The sequence below is a fragment of the Aythya fuligula genome, chromosome 1, assembly GCF_009819795.1.
Source record: "Aythya fuligula isolate bAytFul2 chromosome 1, bAytFul2.pri, whole genome shotgun sequence".
Classification (NCBI taxonomy): domain Eukaryota; kingdom Metazoa; phylum Chordata; class Aves; order Anseriformes; family Anatidae; genus Aythya; species Aythya fuligula.
The window spans coordinates 1,310,485-1,332,596 of record NC_045559.1 but is presented as its reverse complement, the minus strand read 5'-3'; the positions used below and the strand labels follow the sequence as shown (position 1 = coordinate 1,332,596).

Sequence of the window (22,112 nt, the reverse complement as noted above, 5' to 3'; positions counted from 1 at the left end):
TTATCCTTCAAAATCAATCAGCCTGCTGCACTTCGTTTCCTTGTATGGACGTTTTAATGGAGCATCTTGATGGATGAGGAAATAATCCTTTACGTGGCACTTTCAGACGTCTTGTAGCTTGGGTCAGTAACTTCTGTGCCAATAACTCTGGGCTTATTTCAGACGGGGAGAAAGCTGGCAATCAATGTCCTCGGCAGCTCTAAGCAACGCACAGCTCAGTGTGCATCGTACTCCAGTACAAGGGAGTGAAGTGGTGAAGCAAAGTGGAGCAGTGGAAAAGGTAATTACTATCCCAAATCATCAGTTGTGGAAGAAAGCCTCCAACTCAGGCTGCACAATCCCAGCAGCAGCACTAGCCTGGGGACAAGTGGGAATGTTATCTCTGTTGGCCAAGTCAACCTGTCACCTCTGCTCGAGTGCCACCTATTTTCCACTTCATCAGGGAACCAGGGCACCTTGCTCACAGCAGTAGGGTGTCTGGAGCACGTTCTTGGACATCCGTAACTGAATTAATGCAAATAAATCAAGCGTAAATAATCGTTTGGGGGAGATGGAGACCTTCCACTGCTGAGATTCTCTTAGGACAAACTTGCATGCGTGAACCAAGCAAAGGGACAGCCCAGACTTTGATCTCTCGTGCACTGGTGTAAATCTGGAGTGAAAACCAGATGAGGATGCTGCTGACACTGCCACCAGCGTGATGCTGAAACCTGGTCCTTGGCCTCTGTGCAGGTCCATCGCTACCACACCAAGAGGTCACCCCAAAGGGAAGCCCTCCGAAGAGATGGCAGCTGCGTACCAGGGAAGTTTGGGTAGACACAAAGAGGCCTGGCCTCTTTAGAAAGACGGTCACTTTTTTTTTTTTCCAGCCTTACTTAGGAACCCCCAGGTCCCAAATCACCTTCCTTGCCAGCCCTGGGGTCCTCAGCGGGGTGGGACGGCGGCTCTCACTGGTAGTGCAGCAGCTCTTCCCAGCGGATGGGCTGGGAGAACACCTCCCGCTCCAGCCACAGCTCGTAGGAGCAGTGGAAATCCTCGGGGAGCTCCAGCCTCTGGCCCAACACGCTCTGCAAGCAGTTGTCCACCGGCGCAAACTCCGAGTCCTGGGGCTTGTCGTACCTCCGGCTGTTGAAGGCTTCGATGTTGGCTCTCAGGGTGCACTCTTCAGCCTGGAAGTCCCACGGCCTGGCATCGATATCTAGGTTCAAGAAGAAACAAGACCGTGGTGGCGGCGTGGAGAAAATGACTCTGGTGTGGCTTGAGCAAAAGAAAGGATGGAGAATTTACAGCAGTCGTGTGCCTGAACTAAAAATAACATTATATTAGCCAGTTGGTTATTCCTAATTCTATGGTAATTATTATTCACAACCAGTTGCTGCTATGCACGCATTTATTTTAAGGTATTTAAATGAAATATATTAAAATCACTTGTAAATTCAGCAGAGTCTGAAAACTTCATACAAAAATGCATTTATTTCTGGCCTTCAGCGTGCTTTAAGGACCCCGTCCCATTACAAAGCTCCTGTTTTTTTCGGAAAGGCCCCACCACTTTTACCAAAAACCTCCCCAGATGTCTGAGGCAGAGATCAAGACTTAAAGCTTGTAGCTAAAACCTCACAAATTTATTCTAAGCTACTGAAAACAAAGGCTTTTAAATCTGGGGCAAGGTTGGGAAGCTAGCAGCTGACTGCAATAACCACAATATTTTAAATGTGTAATATGACGTAAATATGTAACATTTCCAAAAAATTAGCATTTCAAAACTTGATCTTTACAAGCTCTAAACCTATATGAACCAGCCAGTCGCTCCACAAAGGGTCAGCAAACTCATTGGCAAGGTCTCAGCACTGCTGAGGGGAGGGAGAAGTCCGAGCTGCGTCTCAATCCAGATACACCAAGCTAAAAATAAACCCTCGGGGAAAAACCCTTCCGGATCTCATCTCGGAAAGCCAAGTGCTGGCACGGCAAGGCGGCCAGGTCAAGAAGCAGCCCCTGCTGAGCAGTGAATTATGCGATCGTGGGCATAAAGAAGCCCTGCTGCTGCCTTCAGCCCTGCAGGGAAGATGAGTGTGCTGAGCAAGGCAGCGAGGCGAGAGAAATCCCCGCGAAGGAAAGGGAGTCCCCAGCCTTCCCCAGCCCTCCAGCTCTTTGGGCATCTGGGGAACTCCAGCCTTAAAATTAAAAATAGCAAGTCTAGTTTTGGTTCTTCTGACTCGGTGGCACAGCGGTATCACAGCTCTCCAAAGCACACCCGTCTTTGAAAAATAAATTATATCTTTCACAGTGGAAATTAACACCCTAATTACAATGCCTCTCTCCCCTGGAAGGAAGGCTTTGTGTTAGGCTTTCACTTCTTGCCCTTTCTCCTTTTGAAACAGGGATGCTACCCAGTTTTTCTGTTTAATCCTCTTTAAAAAAAAAAAAAAAAAAAAAAAAAGAAGATGTATGCAAAGCAACAGTTCAGGACCATGTTATTAAGCCTTCTAAAAATACAGTTTTAGGCCACGTAAGAGCTGTTTAAACAGACCGGCACGTCTCCAGCTTAAGGATCCTCAGCATCCGCCACCCAGATCCCAAATCTGTGGCTGCCCCAAGCACTTCTGTTTGGTTTGGAGCCTATCAGTGCCTTGAAGGCAAAAGGGATCGGTTTGGGAATGCAGAATTGGAGGGCTGGGCTTGGTGAAAACTCATCTTGAAAGACCTCGTGTGACCGTATCCCAGCCTGATCTGATTATTCCCAACTTCCTTGTGCAATTTTGCCCCTCCTGATGGTGCCGAATGGTGCCTTAAGGCCTCCAAAAAAAATCCCCAGTGCTGACCCAACCAGATTTATGGGATCCCAGCAGGTCCTAGGACAAAACACACCCGAAACCCAACACGATGACTGTGCCACCGCGTGCAGGATGCGTCCCCGGCTCTGCTCACCGTTGCCGTAAGCCCAGTCGTCGTTCATGCGGTGCCGCACCTTCTGGTAGATGGCCGACATGGTTTTCATGTTGCTCTTCCTCCACTGGCGCCCCAGGTACTTGGTCTGGATTTTCAGCAGCTTGAGGACGTAGAGCTGCATCATGGCCTGCTTCACCTTCAGCGCTCGCTTCAGTATCGGGGCCGACTTGAAGACTACCAGCATCTGCCAAGAGAGCGACGCAAGATGAGGCCACGAGCTCAGGAAAGCAAAGCAAACGCTGTCTGTGCAGCACTGGGAGCTACCACGTCACACAAACCCCGAGCAGACAGAATAGGGGTGGTCACCATATCCCAAAACTGCTGTAGGGACATCAAGGATTGTAAAAAAAAAAATACTGTTTTCAGGAGGAAAAGTATTTCTCCACCTTACCATCGTCCTCGAGTGTTTCCACTTGGTCAGCTTGTTGAGGATCCTCAGCAGGTTGATGCAGGAGAATAAGTTTCTCCAGCAGAACTGGTTGTTGTCTCCGGCTTCCTGCAAGAGGAGAGGGAAGAGGGTAACCCTAAGGGCAGCTCTGCCCCGTGCTGAACGCCCTCCCTGCTGCTCTTCGGTGGCCCAAATCTCATTTTGGATGAGCAGCGGAGCCGCCTCCTCACCTGGGCTATCATCATCCCCAGGAAAAGTGCTCTGAAAGCCTCGGACAAAAATCATCGTTTTTAGTTTGTATTTGGGTCTAGAGGAGGGCCCAAGATAAATCACGTTGCTCTGTCACGGGGAATATATATATAATTTTTTTTGGTAGATTTGTGTTAGTTGTTTTACGGAGAAAATTACAGCCTAGACATCACCGCTGCTTGGAGAACGGCTTTTTGTTAATCATATAAATTGATCCCTAAATTACCACATGCTTAGAGGACATATTACGGACAAATAAAAGACAAAACGATGAAGGATGACAAACAGCAGCATTCCTGTTGGGAGGACGGGACGCTTCTGTAACAGAGAGCCTCGCCAGCTTAAGTACATACAGCCTCTATGTTATTTGAAATATTAGCTGTATAATTTTAAATATTAGCTGTATATCAGCACCCCCGGCTCCGGCTTGTGTAAACAGTGCTCGTGGCATGTTTGAGCTGTAATTCCACCAGCACAGTGACCTGTTCTGTTTGAACAGCACGGAGAGCACAGCACGAGTGCCCCACAAATAACCTACTTGGGGCTGAGAGCAGAAACGAGTGCTGCTTAATTTATAAGCCACTTACAGCAAGCTGCAGCCTTCGCCACGGAAAAAAAAAAAAATAAAAAAATCCTGTTCACGTTCTGGGCTGCCTCGGGAGGAGAGTTTGGATGAGACTCTTCTGTCAGCGCCTAATCCAGCTCTGAAGCTAGATTTACCAAGAAAATCCTGCCCGTGTAATACCTTTGTTCTTAAAAGCAAGCATCAAAACCCCTCGTTTCGGTAAGCTGGTGAAAGTGCTGGCGTATGTATAACCTGTAGAGGCCAACGAGAAATAAATCTGCCAGTTGGGAGCACTGTAATGCCAGGATTTGGTAAAAAAATCACTCGGATAAAATGCACTCTTCTGCCAGCAGAGGCTACGGCTGTGCTGGAGGCTCCTGCACAGCAGAGCCAGGATGTCACCGAGATGTCACCGAGATGTCATCGAGATGTCATCGAGATGCCACCAAAGGGGAGACAAGGGCCAGGAGGAGACTGAGGAGCCTGAGCCACGAGAGGATGGAAGAGGCTCCTGGTATCCTGCCAGGATTCATCCACTCCTGATTTATAGGGTGGGAAGAGCAGCTACCGACAGCCAGGGGGTCCCTCCTCTGGGAACGGCGCTGCCGAACGCGTCCTAGTTTCCCGTGGAAGCAAACCAAGCCCACTGAAAGCAAACTCTCCTGTTATATCTGCTGAGAAATGTGTTATGGCTGCGATGTTAAAATCAGTGTATCAGGGTTAAAAAAAGCAAAAAAAAAAAGCAAAAAAAAAAGCCCAAAACTGCATAAAATGTTGGCTGAAGAAAAGAAACACAAATACATGCACAAACACATCTCTGAAGAACCAGGCTGTGTTTAATTCCTATCAACATGCAGGGTCTAATCAATAGGAATACACCCTGCATCATTTCTAGACGTGGAGCCAACCAATAAAAACAAGGAGAAAAAAAAAAAAAAAGGAGAGAAAAAGAAAACTAGAACTTAATTGTCACCTTCCTGAACCTCTCCAAGTAGAGGAAAACGGACCCGTGAATATTTTCCCTAGAAAAAGTTCAGTTTTCTCTCCGAGCCACAAAACCCAGGAGCAGCACACGGGTGGTGGAAACGCTCGGTGACAAGTCGCTAGATGTCCCCATCGGGCCAGGATGTGGCTAGTGGGAGCCCAGCAACTTTGGCTCGTGAAAAACCTCTCACCACGGCAAACCTTCCTTGTCATTTCCGTGGCTGTAACCTGCTCAGAGCTAAGGAAAACAACACGGGCTTCAGATTTTTAGCAGCCAGGCACCGGGGGATAATCAGGCTCCTTCTAAAATGCTTCCTGCTGCATTTAGGGCATCCCTTCCCAACGCTCCCATACCAGGTTGGTACGTGGTCCCTGTAATGCTCAGGCTCCTCTCCGCAGGGAATTTGGTTCATTCCTTCACCTACCGGCATCTCACAGAGCGTGAGTGCTGAGCAATTAAAGCCTGCGAGGCAACAGCCTCTGGCCGAAGCCTTTCTAAAAGCAGGCTCTGGAGCTTGGACAAGTAAAAGGGAAAACTCTAAGCCCAGCAGATTGTATGGGGTGCAGAGATGGGAGGAATTTTCTAGTTTGAAGGGAGGGAAAAAGGCTAATTTGGGACTGGCTGGGTATAAGGAGGGCAGAAATAATCAAAAATCCTTCCTCACCTTCCCACGTAGAACAATACTGTTACAAGGAGCCCATGTGCTGCTTACCAGGCTTTCTGCAGTGAGCTCGGGCAAGTCGTGGACCGTGCAGTGCGGATAATCCAGGACGGAGATGCTGCAGAAGATGGGAAAGGAGGGACTCGTTACGAAACAGGTCGGTGCATGAGCAATTTTTTAGGATGATCTATGAGGCTACATCCAGCAACCTGCAACGTCTTTGAATTGCCAGGGCAGAGCCACCTCTGGTGATGGCACCTGCCCAGCACCAGCAGCATCCTCCTGGGCTCCCAGCACCACCACTGCCTAACAAAGCACACCGAGCCCATCCCGAGCCTGTCCCAAGTGCATTAGTGAGGGCTTGGAGGATTTGGATCCATTAATATGTGGCAGATCAGTTACTCATACGGACACATATACAAAAAAAAAAAAAAAAAACGAGGAAAAAATAAAAAACACACAACCAAAACCCAATAACCAACCAACCAAACAAAAAACACAGAACCAAGCACATTCAAAAAGCAGATCTTGGGTTAAAATGCAGACATCTGGCAGAATATTTCCAGCAAGAAAATGCGTGGTAAGGGCATCAGGTCTTTCCAGGCCTTCAAGGTTTTTTCCCTTTGTAAAAGTAGCCAACCAAAAGATTTTATATATATTTTATATAAATTATATATTAGATATAGTTATAAACTATATTAGATTTTTTATATTTTATATAAATTTATAGTTTATATATATTGCATATATTATATATAAATATATTTTTTGTTTGGCTATGTATATTATATATTAAATATTATATATAATATATACATATCATGTATAGTACATATATTATATAAATGATGTATATAATAAACAATATCTAATATGCACATATACACACTCACTGATGCTATCCATGCCCCAAGACATTCAGGGGTCTAAAATAAAGCGTGCACTATCAATCACACGGCTTCAGCCCTTCCACCCCCTTCTTTGCCACTTTCTGCTTTGAAGCCCAGCAGCTGAGCCACAGCTCAGCCACCACCGAATTTAGGATAGAGACACAGAATCACAGAATCACAGAATTTTCTAGGTTGGAAGAGACCTCAAGATCATCGAGTCCAACCTCTGACCTAAAACCTGCATGCCACCCAAGTACTAGCATCACTGCTGCCACCTCCCATCCTGACATCGCCAGGCTCGAAAGGGAAAGGCAACGACAACTACCTGAAACCTGAGGGAGTCAGGAAAGCTGAATTTTGGCTACAAAAAGCAGAGAAGACGCAGAAGGCTCTGCCCCACTTTGCCTTTGTGGAGCTGTGGTCCACAGATGCCCAGGGACAAAAAAAAAAAACCACTTTCGAGGCCACACAGAGGTGAAAACCAGCCCAGTGAGAGCCAGATGGGTCTGGGCGTACCTCAGCAGGGGCTGGAACCCCCTGCCCAGCCTTCCCCATCAGCGGTCACTCAGCCCCACCGCGTGTTTGGGGTCCTCATGCACATTCCTCCCTACTCCACCACCTCTCTCTCCCCCAGAAGTGGCTGTACCTGTTCTTGGCAGTGATATAAGACATGATGTTTTGGTTGAAGAACTTCAGGATCAGCGGGATGCAGTTGGCAAACACCAAATGCTGGGACACGTACTCAAACTGGGGGAGAGAAGTGAGATGGGTCAGCGTTAGCGGGACCAACGGGAGCGTGCGCTGGGAATGGAAACCCATTTCCAGCTGGAAGCAACGCAGCCTCAATGGTTTGCTCTGGACACCCAGCAGACCATCCTCCCCGTGCAGAAGTCTGCTGTATCAGGCTTGCACCGTCTACAACAACTCCCACCGGCGGGGAAATGGCATTTGCCATACAGTGGACATCCAGCCTCTGTGTTTTAGGGATAGCCTCAGCTTAGGGACAGCTGCACCTAGCGAGTGCAGGTTGCTTTTCAGGATAAAATCTGCAGTGAAACAGTGGGGAAGGAGGAGATAGAGCTACTACGAAGGAAAATTGAGAAATTCCTACTGCAGCACATCCTAACCCAGCCCCTTTTCAAATTTCGACTGAAAAAAGTACCCTTACCTCCAGACATGCTTTTAATTTCTCTCCCCCTCTAAATGTTAAAAGGCCTGGGTTAGCATAACGCAACGAATCTCCACCGCCCTCTAAAGGAGGGATACAACCAGCAGCAATCTCCTATCCACGCAGCCCACGCCGCCCGACCCCATCCCCTCCTGCCCTGCCCACCCTATCCATGCCTCTCACCATCCACATCCAAAACCCACAAATCAAAAAAGAAAAAAAAAAAAAAAAAAAAAAAAAAAGGATATGGGAATCCACAGAAAAGGCAGGATTGGAAAATTTGATTATTTTTTTTTCCATTTTATCTAATACAATCCATAGGTTTCTATTTAACCTCATATGTATGTACATATATCAGTGGGCTTCACAAAACAGATGGATCTGATGGCTTTGCATCACGTGGAACCCTCGTAAATAACAAACTAACAAAAAAAAAACACCACCTATTTAACAAAAACCAAATTGCATCTGGGACCCTGAGGCTGAAACCGAAGCCCCCAGAGCTTGACCCTGCCGAGGGGCAGAGGACCAGGTTGGTTGGCCCCACGAGGTCTCACCCAGCACCACTGGAGGGTCTTGCCTAACCCCTATTCCCATCCCCTTCTGCCAGGGGAGGCCCTTTCTTGTGAGATATCCAAAATTTTACCCCCATCAGCCACAGCGTGAGTTCTTCCAGCAGGCTGGGAACTCGTTCCACGTGGGTGGAAGCGATTCCGTCAAAACCCAGCCAAAGACATACAGCAGGCAGGTTATCCCTCCGTGAGTAAAACCACAAAAAATGCGTCCTGGGGCTAGGGTTTATCACTCCAGAAGAGCCACCCGCAGCTCCTCGTGGACACGATTCCTGCTGAGGTCCTCCACGAGAGCACGGCGGGACACGCCGGCTGCAGGAGCAGCGTGGCGGTGGCCGACCCCTTCTCGGCGCTCACCTGGTAGATGTGGTTGAGCTTGAGGTGCTTGAGGAGCAGCAGCAGCAGAGCCGAGATGCTCTTCACAATGATCTCCTTGTGCCTGTTCACATCGATGCCCAGCTTCATGCTCTGCAGGACGGTGATGCTGGGTGGGAGGGAAAGGAGGTAAGGGCGCAGCGGGTACACGAAGAGCGCACTCGGATCCATCTGGAGAGGCTCCACAGGGACCTTCCAGGTCTTGTTTCATCCCCTCCTGCCCGCTGACACCGGAGTGAGTCAAGAAAAGAAGAGCTCATTGCCCTCGGACAGCAACCCTGGGGAGCAGCATGAAGGATGCCTACTACATCCTCATGGGTAGTTACGATTTGTGCCAATTATCACAATTTTGTGATTTGTGTCAATTAGCTAGCACAGCACAGGGTCTCCTGATTGCGCTCAAACCCTTAAACTCCCCCAAAACCATTCATTTCTGTGGCTTTCACCCCTCTGCCCTGACAGCAACAGCAAAACCACAGCCTCACGTAGGTTGGAAGAGCCCTTCAAGATCATCGAGTCCAACCATCAACCTGACCAAACCACGTCCCAGTAGCTTGGATCTCTCCAAAGAGCCATCCCCAAATCCGGAGCCCCCTGAACCTCTTGGAAAGCCCCAACTCTCCCACTTGGTCGAAGACTTCACGTGGCAGCGGGGACGGCTGGTGGCCACCTCCCTGGGGACTTACGGCATCTCTTCTGGCAGCACGTCTGCCAGGATGTTGATGGAGTCGGTCTTGGCTTTGGAGGTGGGCGCCGCAGCCAGGAGGATCTTCAGCAAAGCTATCTGCAGAGGAGGGCAGGCGTGAAGGGACGGTCTTGGGAAGGGGAAATTCCTTCCTTCCCCTTCGCTTGCTGGAGCTGGACCACTTCAAGCCAACTCACGGTGATGGACTGACTGTGCCAAGCCTCAACATTTACACCCTGGGCACACAAGGCAGTTGCGGGGAGCACGGCAGCTCTGGTTTGGCATTACTCGATGCACCCGACCTCTAGTAGCATGGATTAATTAATTTAAGAGTCGCCTGGACTAAATGCACTTAAATCTGTTTGTCTCTTCCTATGGACGCAGCGCACGTGGCCCACTAACATCACAAGGCAGCTGAATTTTGGGACACACCTTGTACTGTATGAGAATCTCTTGGGGCCACAGGAAAGCTGCAAGGGATGTCCCCATAGGAACATCACACCTTACAGACTCCCCATGAGCTTTTGAGGGCACTCCCCAGGTTGGCAGGGACCCGAAGCAGACCGAAGAAACACGGGCTTACCATGTACTGGGGGAGGTTGTACAGCATGGCTCGGTACAGGATCTCACAAGGGGTTTCTTGGACTTCCTCCTCCCCCTGTAGCACAGAGAAATATTAGGAACAAGGGGGGAAAAAAGTATTTCTAGTCTGCACGCTTGAGGTATGCCGGTCACCTCCCTAAAACCCAACTCGAGGATTTAATGATTTGGTCACGATACGGTGTTTTGGAGCAAGGAGCATGCAGGGTGTGTTTAAGGATCAGGGAAAACGTGGGGATTTCTGTGAATTTCTCAAAACGTGGGGATTTCTGTGAATTTCTCAAAACGTGGGGATTTCTGTGAATTTCTCCACGTGTCCATTCAGTGACGGGGAGCACCTCTCCTTACCAGAGACATGGGGCACTTCTCCAGCTCCTCCTCGTTCTTGATCTGGACGTCCGAGATGGAAATGTACTTGTGCTGGCAAAACACACAGAGGCAGAGTAATTCCAGAGCTGCGGGAGGGAACGCTGAGCAGTGACAACCCTTAAGGGGTTCCTTCATATCCGAGGTAAGCTCACAGATCACAGCACACACACGGAGAACTTCTCTTTGCAGAGGGCATCCCTCTGTCCCCAAAGCCCCTCACCCATCATGCTTTTTATTATTTCCACCTAACTCCTCCTGGGATCTCTCCACAAGCTGAGGCTCAGCGTGTCGTTGCACACCAGCTGAAGAGGAGCAGAGGACTGAACGCATGAATCATTTACAGGGGGCTGAGAGCACACACATGAGTAACCTGAAGCTCTTAGTGCGTGCCACGGCATGGAGTTAATGCATGCTTGATGCCCTGCGGTCCCTCTAGGGCCCTGGTGATCTTGGCCAAAGATTTCCCCACCTCTACGAGATCCCCACGGGTCTGATCCCTCCTCAGAGCATCCACTGAGTGCCAGTGAGCACGGAGAGCGTGGGGTGAGGCTGGACCAGCTGGCAGCTCCGCTGGGCTGCTTCACTTGGACGCGATGCCTTACCTGCTTCAGCGTCTTCACGCTTTCATGAATCGGCCGTGGCAGCCCTATCAGGGTCTCGGTGTCTCTGGAGGGGAGGACAGAAGGTAAATATAAGGCTGGGGAGGTGATCCTGGTCGCTTCCATCTCGTATGAGGTGAAAGAGGGAGCCCATCACCCACCGAACGCAGCTCGGATGGGTGGGGAATTGGGAGAGGTGTTGGCACGGGCTGCCCACCTCCCACCTCCTCCTGCACGAGAAAGGGGTGACACCGGGCACAGGATTTGGGTGAAAGCAGATCTCTGTCCCGAATGTGCTCAGCACCACGCCTAAAACCACCACAGCCTGTACACCCTGCTGGGCCCGTGACTGCGCTCGCAGCTTGGTTTGTTCGGAGCGGGCAATTCGCTGGGGATATGGGATCACCCAGCCTCCTCCTCCCCTCAATGTGGGCCCTTGCTCGGGCCATGGGTCACTTATTCTGGGCTAGGACTGATTTTTTTTATAGAAGGAGGTCCCCAGAGGCCAGCGTCCCCAAGGAGGTGTTCTAATAACGCAAAACCCAGCGCTGCTCCGCACCGAGGCACAGATTAGGCTGCTTGACCTGAAAACAACCGAGCTCCGTGGGTTAAATTGCACTTAAATTGCACCGATGGGAGCTAGGGGATGGCTCTGTCCGCCCTGCACACTCACTGTCCCAGGGTGAAGCCGATGAATTTGTTCCTGCTCGCCTCCAGGAAATGCTCGATGTCTTTCTGTCTGGTGGAGCAGCAGAGCAACGCCAAGGAGAAGGGAGGAAAAGAGACATTTATCAGAGCGCAGCCTCCGCTGCCTAGAAAGAGCTCCCGGATGGGGCTGGCAAGAACCCTTTTAGCTTTCTAGGATCGATTTCTCGAGGTCTTAATAGCTGCTGGCGGCCGCCGTCGCTGCTCACAACGGGAGCCAAAACCGACTGCGTTCGCTGAACGGCTCCGAGGGAGAGCGCAAGCAAACGGCGAGCGGCTCCCCGTGAGCAGCACCCTCCTTGTACAAGTTCTGTGCCCCAAAAAAATGCATCTACAAGTAGCACCTGCTCCTTCGGGCACAGAAACGTGGTCTCCACAGCCTCGCAGAGCGCGTGCTCTAAGGGAGAGGCCGCTGCCACCTCGCCGTGGGCATCTTGGATGAGGAGGGCTCGGGGCTCGGCGCTGCCGGAGGGTGGGAGCCGAGGCAGGGAGAAAAGCAGCTGGATTCCCAGGCAGCAGCCAAGAAAAACAAGGGTCATTTGATGCCAAAAAATTGACGTGGAGCACGATGGCACCACGTGTGCAGGGACCCACGTGGGACACGGCGTCTCGCGCTGCGGGTGGAGGCGCTTAACCCGTCACTGCCCCCACGGCACAAAGCTGCGCTTGAGGCTGTGTTTTAAGGATCCTGGATTAAACCCAGGCTTCAGATCAGCAGCAAAAAGCTCGCGTGGATTTGAGGGAGGGAGCGGAGGATTTCACCCTCTTTTCCTAACCCTCTTCCATATTGCAGGCAGCAGAATTGGTCTTAGGAAGGGGAGGCACCATTTTTTTTTAAAATCAGCTGGATTTCTCCCATTTCTCACCCTACAAGGCCACTCGGGAAGGCTTTGTTTGGCAACACGTGAGTCCCACTCAACGAGCAAGAGCCCCTTTCGTTAACCAGACGATTAATCAAGGACCTTGCCCTACCAAACCCATCGGCACCAGCTGGGAAATCCAGCCTCGCTCCCAGCCCATGGGCCCTGCTCCCACAGCAGCTCCTCCCCAGTGCACCTGAGGTTTCCAAAATGGGATTTCCACTCCTTGGCCAGCCCTGGCCACGCTTGGCTTGTGAAGTCAAGCTAAACCCAGCCCAGAAAGGACCAACTGAGACCAAAAAAAGAAGTGGAGTCACCTCAGCTCAGCTTGCCAGCAGCCAACACGCTTGCCACGGGTGGATGTTCAGCCTGTAATGAGCTCCAGGACAGAAAGCTGGGAGGACTGGGGAAGATGGCAACGAAACCAGCTGGATTTACCTGACTTTGGGGGCCCAGGGGAGCCCTTTGGGGAACGACACCCTTTCAATCGGTGCGCGCTGGGCTGGCATCGTGGGGATGATCGCGTCCCGCTCCATCAGGTCCAGCTCCCCCTCAATCCCGCTGTCCACCTCATCGCCCTCTTCTTCGTCGATTCCAGCTTCATCGTTCTTGAAGGGGTCCCTCTCGTTGTAGATATCCAAGCTGTCCTGCTTCATCAGGGGCTGCGGCACAAGGGGATGGAGAAATTTTCATTTCCCTGCCAGCCACCGGCGTCAGACAGCTCCATCCTGGAAGGGCCGAGCTCCCAAATGCTCCCTGGGTGAGGATTTTCCCTTCTATCTGTTGCCACCAGAGCCTGGACAAGGAACAAGCTCCCTCTGCACCTCTAACCTTGCTGCTCTGGGAGGTGTGGCCCCATTTTCCACCTTAATTGTTGGAGCTACCGCCCGACATCTCCCCCTTAGTACAAGAAGTGTTTTCATCCAACAAGGAGTGTTTCATCCCATCATAACCCTGCAACGCCAAGAACTGAGCTGCAGAAAGACGAGCCTGCTGCGAGCAGTCCGGTGCCCAGCATTTATCAGCCTTTTGCCACAGGGTCAGGACATCCTCTGGCTTCCTCCGGATCGAGCCCATCACGGGGCCGATCTGCGGCAGCTTTTACCAGCCGAGAAATGCCTGAATACTTGGAGGGGGAAGGAAAAAACCTGCTCCCGAGCACAGGCTGGCTCCCTGAGCATGAAAAAAAACCCTGGTCCATGTCCTAGGAGGATGCTCTCGCCCTTACCCGCCGGCTCCGGTGCCCGCGCTTCTGCTGCTGCTGCTCCAGGAGCTCGATGCAGTAGGTGGGGGGCGAGGCGGCGCGCATGCTGCGCATCACCTGGATGCTGTCCTCCGGCAGGGGTGGCAGCCCCAGCTCCTCTCTCTTCCTCACCTTCATCGCCTGCAGGGCTTCAAATCCTCCCAGCGTGAACTAGGAGACGACAGGAGAGGTGATGGAGCAGGCAGGGGGCAGGGGGGGTCCCTCCCGGGGGGGTCCCTCCTGTGCCACGCGGCTCTTTGGGGTGCTGTGGCTTGAGGCCAACAAACTGGAGAGGTGAGGATGGAGAAATCTCATCCCAGAGGGAAGTGTTCGCCTCGGGCAGCCTCTGGTGCCACCCTAAAAAACCTCATTGTGGCTGGACTGAGCAGTGGGGGATGTCTGGGCCTCACGGTGCCACTCCCCGAATTAGCAGGTTTTGGGGAAGGAAGGTTTTTCACGCACCAGCAGCACCTTCCAGAGCAGGAGCAGCACCTTCTTCATGGGGAAGTGGGGAGCGTGGCCACTGCAGAACTTGGTCACCATCGTGAAGAGCAGAAGAGCAAACGGCTCTTCGGGGCGCACGGGGAACCCTGGCAGGGAGAGGGACCGGGAGCGGGTTCAGAGCCCCGTCCCCGAGGTCTCCCCACGGAGCTGGGGCAGCAAAAGGACCTCGACGGTGCCTCGACGAGCCCTGAGGCTCACCCAGCTCCATCCTGAAGGTCTCCCGGCAGGTTTTCCACTCCGGGGGATCCGACTCCTGCTCCAGGCGGATGTTCTCCACCATCAGGTACATGACGCTGAGCAGCACCCTGCCGGGACAGCACGGCGGGGAGGTGACACCGGGGCCCCAGAGATTGTCCCCACGGCCACCCCCTGGTGCCAGCAGCACGGCGGGCAGGGGGCAGAGGGGGGATACCTGAGCTCGGTGCTGTCGGCCAGCGAGATGGCCGGCTTCCGCAGGGCGCTGCTGCAGGCCTGGCTGTTGCTGCAGGGCAGGGAAGGGACGAGCTCAGCACCAGGCACGGGCCCCCATCCCAACCCCAATCCCAACCCCAATCCCAACCCCAATCCCAACCCCAATCCCAGCCCCAATCCCAGCCCACAGCCCCGGAGGTGGAGACGCAGCGCTCGGGGCTGTGCCACGGCTACAGGTCCGTGGCGAGGAGGAGGAGGATGAAAAAGGGGGAAGAGGAGGAGGAGGAGGAGGATGAAGGAGAGGGCAGCGCAGGTCCTCTCACTCGATCTCCATGTTGAGCAGCTCCAGGAAGGCGGTGAAGGTTCCCAGCTGGTAGAGGAGGAAGCTGTTGTGCCGAGACCACCGCAGGACATCGCCTTCGTTATCGCAGTCTCCAAACACGCCTGGAGGAGGCCCCGAGGGAGGCAGTGGTTAGGAGGAAGCTGCCTTGGAGGCCCCGGGGCCATCCTGGAAGGAGCTTTGCTGCACGGAGCTGGCACAGGATCGCCTCCCCAAGATGATTTCTCCCAAACCACCCATCAGAGCCAGGCAGGGGGTGCGTGGCCGCATCCGGACGCGGTCCTTACCCTGCGCCAGGTACAGGATGGCCCGTGCCACCTTGAGCCTCTTGTCCCTGTTGACCACCTCCAGCCCATCCAGGAGGTGCATGATGTGGGCTTTCTGCTGCGCCCCGTCCAGCTCCAGCCACCGCCGGCCCCGCACTGCGAAGGGGACACGACCACGACCACGGCCACCAGCTGGGTGCCGGCTGCTTCGGGGCAGCCCCACGCCACCGGGTGCTGAACCCGGAGCCGGTACCTTGGGTGTGAAAATCCTCCTCGAAGCATCTCCTGTTGGTGCCGAACTCGGGCTCCTCAGTGTAGCTGTACAGCTCTGATGGGCAAAGGGGTCGGCAGTGAGGAGGGGGCTTCCCCCTCCTCCTCACCCCCAAATTAAATTCCTTGTGGGGCTCTGAGATGTCCCCACGTGCCCAAGGAAATGGGGCAGAGCCCTCACCTTGTCCCTGGGCCCTTTTGTAGCTCCACCAGGCACCTAGTACCCACCCAACGCTACCAAATTCAGCATTTCCAGCCCTAATTCGCTGCCGGGGTGGAGGTTTTGTGCCCACGGGGCAGCAGGGGGGGCAGTGCGGGAATCCCAACTTGCCATAAAATCAGAGAAAATCAGAGCAGGACCCGCAGCCCTACAGAGCCCCCCACACAGCCGCACGATGCTGGGGTCTCATCACGCCTCGCTGCAGCTGCAGCTCCGGTTTCTGTTCCCCGGGGCTTTTCCCCCTCCCTCCTCTTCCTCACCCCTGGGCCATTCCCACGCCCCTGCCCCGCTGCATCTGCAGCACCGTAGGGTTTTTTTTTGGGGGGTAAATTTCTGTCCCCGTTCAGCCAATTTGCAAAGGGAGGGACTGCAGAAGCACCCGTGCAGCCAGGCAGAACCTGAGCTGATTTCACGCTGAGCTGCTCGGAGGCTGTGGGGCTGTGCCCGTCCCTAAATAATTCCTCCAGCCCTGTGCAATTCCTACAGCAGCTCCGGGGGGGATCCCGGCAGTTTTGGGGTGGAAGCAGCTCAACTCACTGCCCCGCAGGGAGATGTGGGATGGGGACATAGGCTGCTCATAAAAACCTCGTGCTTCACCAGGATGAAGTAGCATCTCGTAGCGTCACCAGGATGATGCTACCCCATAACCCCATAACCACCTCCGACCCCACAAGGACACCCGTCGGAGCAAAGCGCCCCAAAACACCCCCCTGGCTCCACCTGACAGCTCCGCGCCGTGGCCGTCGGCGTCCCCGTATCCGAACTCCAGGTTGGGGCAGTCCAAGGAGCCCTGCGGAGAGCAGCGGGGGCGAGCGGTGGGCGCGGGGGGCTCCCACGTCCCGGGGTGTTTGTGGGGGGGGTGGGGGGCTGCTGGGGAGCCCCCCCTGGCTGGGTTTGTGCCCGCAGGGGGGGATTCGTGCATCGAAAATCTCGGCACGGGTCCCCAGGGCTTGGCCGGGCCCTTTTGGCACGGGGCAGATTTGGGGAGGTGCGTGTAAAAATAGCGCTCCCCGGCCCCAGCAGCACCGTGAAAAAACCTGGGCAGGACCCAGGCTGGACCCCCCCCACCCCGGGAAGCGTTTGCTGCGTTCAGAGCCCCCCCCGTGTGCCCCCTGTCCCCCCCCCATGGCTTAAAAACCGGGGCCGGTTTGGAGCCGGGGCACCCATGGGGGGGCGCAGACCCCGCGCCCTCCCCATCCCCACGCCAGGTTTTGGGGTGCCCGGGTTTTTGGGGTGTGGGGGGGTGGGGTTTGCAGACCCCAGCCCCACAGCGGCTCCCGAGGAATTGGAGCGTGAAACCCGGCGGAGGAGGCGCGGTGGGGTGGACACGCGGCTGGGCAACGCACGGGAAATAAATAATACTAAAAAAACCTAAAAATTAATAAAAAAAACGTGAAATAAACGCCCTGACCATCAGGTCCCCTCCAGCGCCCCTGGCAGCCAGGCTGGGACCGGGGCGCGCTGCCCCCGTTAATTGTCCCCGTTAATTAACGCCGATGTCCCCCGGGATGCGCAGCGCAAATCCCCGATTTCTGCCCAATTTCTGCCCCGATTCCTGCCCAATTTTTACAACCCGGCAAAGGAGCCGAGGAGCCCGGCCGGGGAGAGGGGATTTGGGAAGCCGGGCGGCTCCGGGAGCTGAAGGGGGGGGGGGGGGGAAGGCGAAAATCCCGGAGCCCCCCCTTGGGCACCGACCCCCGGTGGGCACCCAGGGGCCGGGTCCCCCCCGCGCCCTACTCCCGGGGGTCCCCTGGGGGGCTTCGTGTTCCCCACAGCCCCCCCCCCAGCACCGGGGGGCTGCCCCTCGGGACCGTGCCCCCCCCCCAGCCCCCTCCGGACCCCCAGAGACCTCGATCCGGCACCCAAAAATCCACGATCCGCACCCCCCAACCCCAATGGGGCCCCCCAAACCCCAATGGGGCCCCCCCAGCCCGACCCCACTTTGGGGTGCCCCCCACCCCGGGGTGCCCCCCCCCCAGGTCCTCACCTCGGATTCTTTCCGCTGCCCCCTGAAGAGCTCCCGGCGCTGGGGCTGGGGCTGGGGGGGCCCCGGCCGAGCCCTCCCCGGTCCCGGACCCGGTCCCGGTCCCGGCGCCGCCGCCGCCTCCATGCGCTGCGCCCCCCCCCCGGTGCTCACCCCCCCCCCCCAGGGCAGCGCCACCGAGCACGTGGGGGCCGGGCTCTAGACCACGCCCCCCCTCTCCTATTGGTCTGTCAGCCCCAGGGGCGGGGCCGGAGGACACACCCCCGGCGCGCTATTGGTGGGGAAGGGGAAGGGGGCGGGGGTAGCAGAGGGGTGGGGATGGGGGGGGCAGGGGGCACCCTGGGGTGCTGGGGGTCAAGGGGGGGGTGGGTGCAGGGGGGAGCTATGGGGGCACCCTGGGGTGCTGGGGGGTTATGGGGGGGGGTGGGTGCAGGGGGGGTCTGGGGCACCCTGGGGTGCTGGGGGTGTTGGGGTGGGGTGTGGGGCACCCCAGGGTGCTGGGGGCAATGGGGGGAGATGGAGGAGGGGGCTATGGGGCACCCCGGGGTGCTGGGGGCCATGGGGGGGTTATGGGGTTGTTGGGGTGCATGGGCGACACATGAGGCACCCCAGGGTGCATGGGGGGGTGTTGGGGTGCAGGGGGTAATCTGGGGGGGTCCGGGGCACCCTGGGGTGCTGGGGGTGTTGGGGTGGGGTGTGGGGCACCCCGGGGTGCTGGGGGTCATAGGGGGTGCTGGGGGATCATGGGGGGGTGGGGTGCACGGGGGGGGTTCTGGGGCACCCTGGGGTGCTGGGAGTGTTGGGGTGGGGGTAGGGTGAGGTATGGGGCACCCTGGGGTGCTGGAGGGTCATGGGGGGGGGGTGTTGGTGTGGATGGGGGTGGGGTCTGGGGCACCCCAAGGTGCTGGGGGGTGTTGGGGTGGGCTATGGGGCACCCCGGGGTGCTGGGGGACATAGGGGGTGTTGGGGGTGCATAGGAAGAGGTTATGGGGTTGTTGGGGTGCTTGGGAGCCACATGAGGCACCCCAGGGTGCATGGGGAGGGGTATGGGGGTGTAGGTGCAGCAGTGATACCAGGAGCAGCAGCGATACTGGGAGCACTGGTGATACTGGGATAACGGGACCAGCCCCATGCAAGGCCAGCACGGGAGCCACAACAATCCCCGGGGCCACAACATCTCGGCCACCCCAAGGACACAGCCCCAAGGACAGCAGCCCCGTCCCCCTCCCTCTTTACCCTCCCCACGTCCCAGATTTGGGACATTTCTCGCTCCCCAAAACCGGGAGGAGGGACAGAAATCACCGCCCGCCGCCGCCGCCCCGAAACACGGCCCGCAGCAGCTCGTTTTTCCAACGTTTTTATTTTGTGTTTCGAGATTACAGAGTCTTTATTGCTGCTCTAATACAATCACTCAGACATTAATATTTAAAACATCCTTTTGGAAAATGGTACGATTGCAGAGTTCTCGTTTCCCCACTGCAGGCTGATGACAGTTTTCGTCTCGCTGTTAAGGTCAGAACAGAATTAATTTCCTCAGACGATTTTGCTGGTGTTACCTAAATCTCCTTTTCCTAATTCTTTAAAAAGGCGTTACATTAAAAAAAAATAAAGAGAGAGAGAGAAAAACAAACCCAAACCCAAACCCGTTACACGTTTAATTTAGAGATGATCACAGAATAAGATTCCAGATTGATTAGGAAAAGCCAAGCAAGCGAAAAAGCTTACAGAAAGCGGAACGACGTGGAGAAGAGCTTTAAAAAATTGGGGGAAAAGCCAGGTGGGGTGAATTTTTTTATTATTATTATTTATTTATTTTCTCCTATCTACCTGGAAGGTACATCGGGCTTAAAAAATTCGGCACGAGCGACTCGGCGGGCGAGCTCCCTTGGGGAGTTCCCGAGGGAATTAAAACCTCGCTGCCGCCGTCGCGCGAGGCGAAGGCATCACGAGCACCCCGGGCACGCCAGGCTGGGTGGGAGTGGGATTTTTGGGCTATGGGGAGCAGCAGAGCCCCCCCCCGGGGTTGTGGGGTGGGCTGCCACCGTGCCAGCCCTGGGAAAGACCCGGCCAGGAGATCTGCAGCGGCTCGGGGCGCCCTGCCCAGAAATTTGGATCTGGGTGCGAGTCGCGAGCAGAGAGAGTTTTGAGTTCGTGGCTAGCGACTGGTCCACGACGCGTCCCTCGCTTCCCTCGTTTTGACAAATTTTGGAGAAATTCGGGATAAGAAAGTGAAGGAGAGAGCCTGCCCCGGAGGTGAGCACCTTGCGGAGGAGCTGTCCGAGGTCTTGCCACCAGGACGTGGCCGCAGGGACCGCGGTGCCGCGGCTTCTCCTTCCTTGTGCGTGAGCGAGCTGCCTCGGGGGAGTCTTCACGAGGCCCACGAGGACAAAACGAGGATCTCAGGGGGGACTCGGGCACCGAAGCAGCAACCACAGGATAAACGAAAGGCTTTTGTGCTCCCAGGGTCGGCGAATTCACTTGACAAGGGCCACGTTCTCGGGGCGAGCCATAAGCGACGCCGGTAAGGGCAGGACATCCAGGGCTCAGGCGAGCAGCGGTACCAAATTTGATGTCTTTCGACTCTGAGACATCAAAATTTGATGCCACCGAAGGGTTTTAGTGATTCTGAACTCTGCTTGTGACCCTCTGCCCCGTGCACAGGATTGGGGCGGGGATGACTCCGGAGTACATCTCCTCCACTCGGAGGGGATCTCCTGGTTGGTCACGATGACGGACAAATCCCACCAGAAAATCAGACTCCAAAGATTCCCAGCGAGAGCTGCGTTGGGGAGAAGCGTGAGCAGCATCCGTCCGCGGCGGTGCAAGGCCCCAGGAGGAAAATAGCTTTGGTTGCACGGCAAAAGGTTGGCACTCGGAACGGGAGCAGCAGGACAACGCCGCCGAGCGGCTCGGCGAGGAGCGGGGCTGGGTCCACGCCACCACCTCCACGGCTTCAAGGGGGCTGCCGGACCCGGCACCGCTCTGCCACCGGCTCCGGACACGTCCTCGGGGCAGGGCTCAGACCTTTCCTTAGAGCTTTCAGCAGAGCGAAGGCTGAGTTCAGCTGGCAGAGCCATCCCGGGGGCAGCTGAGCAGATTTCGGAGCGGTTTCCCCGGCGGTTGCTGGTCAGTTCGCTGCTTCTCCACCAGCCCATCAGCAGCATTTGGAGCAGACACGGTTTTTTTTCACTGCGTTTCAAACAGCGTGGGAGATAAAACCCCAGCACTTTGCTGTCCGGGGATCCTGCTCTGCTGGAAGAAGCGGCCGGGACCAGAAGCAGGGCTCAGCCTCCGCCTTTCAGCTTCTTCCTCGCCCCGCAGCACCTCGCTCCCCATCCTCCCAGCCCCGGAAAGGAACAACCGAAAGAGACAAAAAATGAAACAAAACGGAAAGGAATCAACCGTCTCCCAGTCCCGTGGCAGTACAAACACCAGTGGCAGAGGCCGCATGTACAGTATTCTAATTTAATAAATAAATTAACCTAACACACTGTCTACTACATGAGCAAGCCCGGCTCTAACTTAGGAAGCTTGCACTGTTTCGTCCTGTACAGTAGTTGAGAAAAGACTTGGGTTCTTGTTCCTTACGATTTTGGCTACGGCGGCAGGAACTTTAATACCTGGGGAAGGGAAGAGAAAGTGAGGTTTTAGCCTGGTGCTGTGCAAACCCCGTGGCACGTCCCCCGCACAGCAAAAAAAAGTGTGTTTTAGGGGGGTGGACACCAAGAAAAAAAGTGATGTAGGAAGGGACCCGGTCCTCCCCTCCTCCCCCACAAATACCGCGTTATATTTAGCCGCCTGCCCTCGCTGCCGGGTGCAGGAAGAGCAAAATTCGGCGGTGCTGGATTGATGGGGACCCCGAGGGCCACGGGTTTGTGATGGGACCAGCTCAGGAAGCGGGGGAGCTGCACGGAAGGTGCAAACGCCTTCAGCACCCGAGCCTTGCTCAAAGCAGCTGAGGTTACAAAAAAAAAAAAAACAGAGAGTGGCACTGGGAGCTCCGAGGCTCTCCGGCTGGGAAGTGCAGGGAGAAAATCCCCACCAGAACTGAAGCCACGGGGAGCAGGAGCCCAAGGGCCCCTTTATAGCTGGAAAAAGAGGAGATTCAGCACCTGGAGATCTCCTCTCGCCCCCAGCCCCGAGCCTCAGGCCAGGGAGCTTTGGAAAAGCTGACGCTGTGCTGGCAGCTTGGGTTTCTGTGGCTGCAGCTGTTGCGCACGCCCCGGCCCCGCGGCACGGGGCACGGGCACCGTGCCA

At 55.2% G+C, this 22,112-nt stretch overlaps 2 protein-coding genes across 2 annotated transcripts in view; both read right to left on the bottom strand.

Moving 5' to 3' along the window:
• Positions 1-869: 869 nt before the first annotated feature.
• On the bottom strand, positions 870-20,365 carry STRIP2 (striatin interacting protein 2). The gene is made up of 22 exons (XM_032197515.1): positions 20,334-20,365; positions 17,859-17,931; positions 16,592-16,661; positions 15,635-15,709; positions 15,403-15,537; positions 15,099-15,219; positions 14,777-14,845; positions 14,563-14,669; positions 14,323-14,450; positions 13,846-14,031; positions 13,056-13,279; positions 11,726-11,791; positions 11,056-11,119; positions 10,433-10,504; positions 10,068-10,142; positions 9,486-9,583; positions 8,782-8,908; positions 7,331-7,431; positions 5,846-5,912; positions 3,338-3,442; positions 2,926-3,130; positions 870-1,198 (listed from the first exon to the last, which is right to left on the bottom strand). Exons 1-22 carry the CDS (start codon positions 20,363-20,365, stop codon positions 948-950), a joined length of 2,451 nt encoding a protein of 816 aa, XP_032053406.1. The 3' UTR covers positions 870-947.
• Positions 19,643-22,112, bottom strand: part of AHCYL2 (adenosylhomocysteinase like 2) — a 61,349-nt gene continuing 58,879 nt past the window's right edge. The window contains exon 17 of the mRNA XM_032201223.1: positions 19,643-21,475. Coding sequence (XP_032057114.1) covers positions 21,469-21,475 — 7 coding nt within the window. The 3' untranslated portion in view covers positions 19,643-21,468. The remainder of the gene's footprint in view (positions 21,476-22,112) is intronic.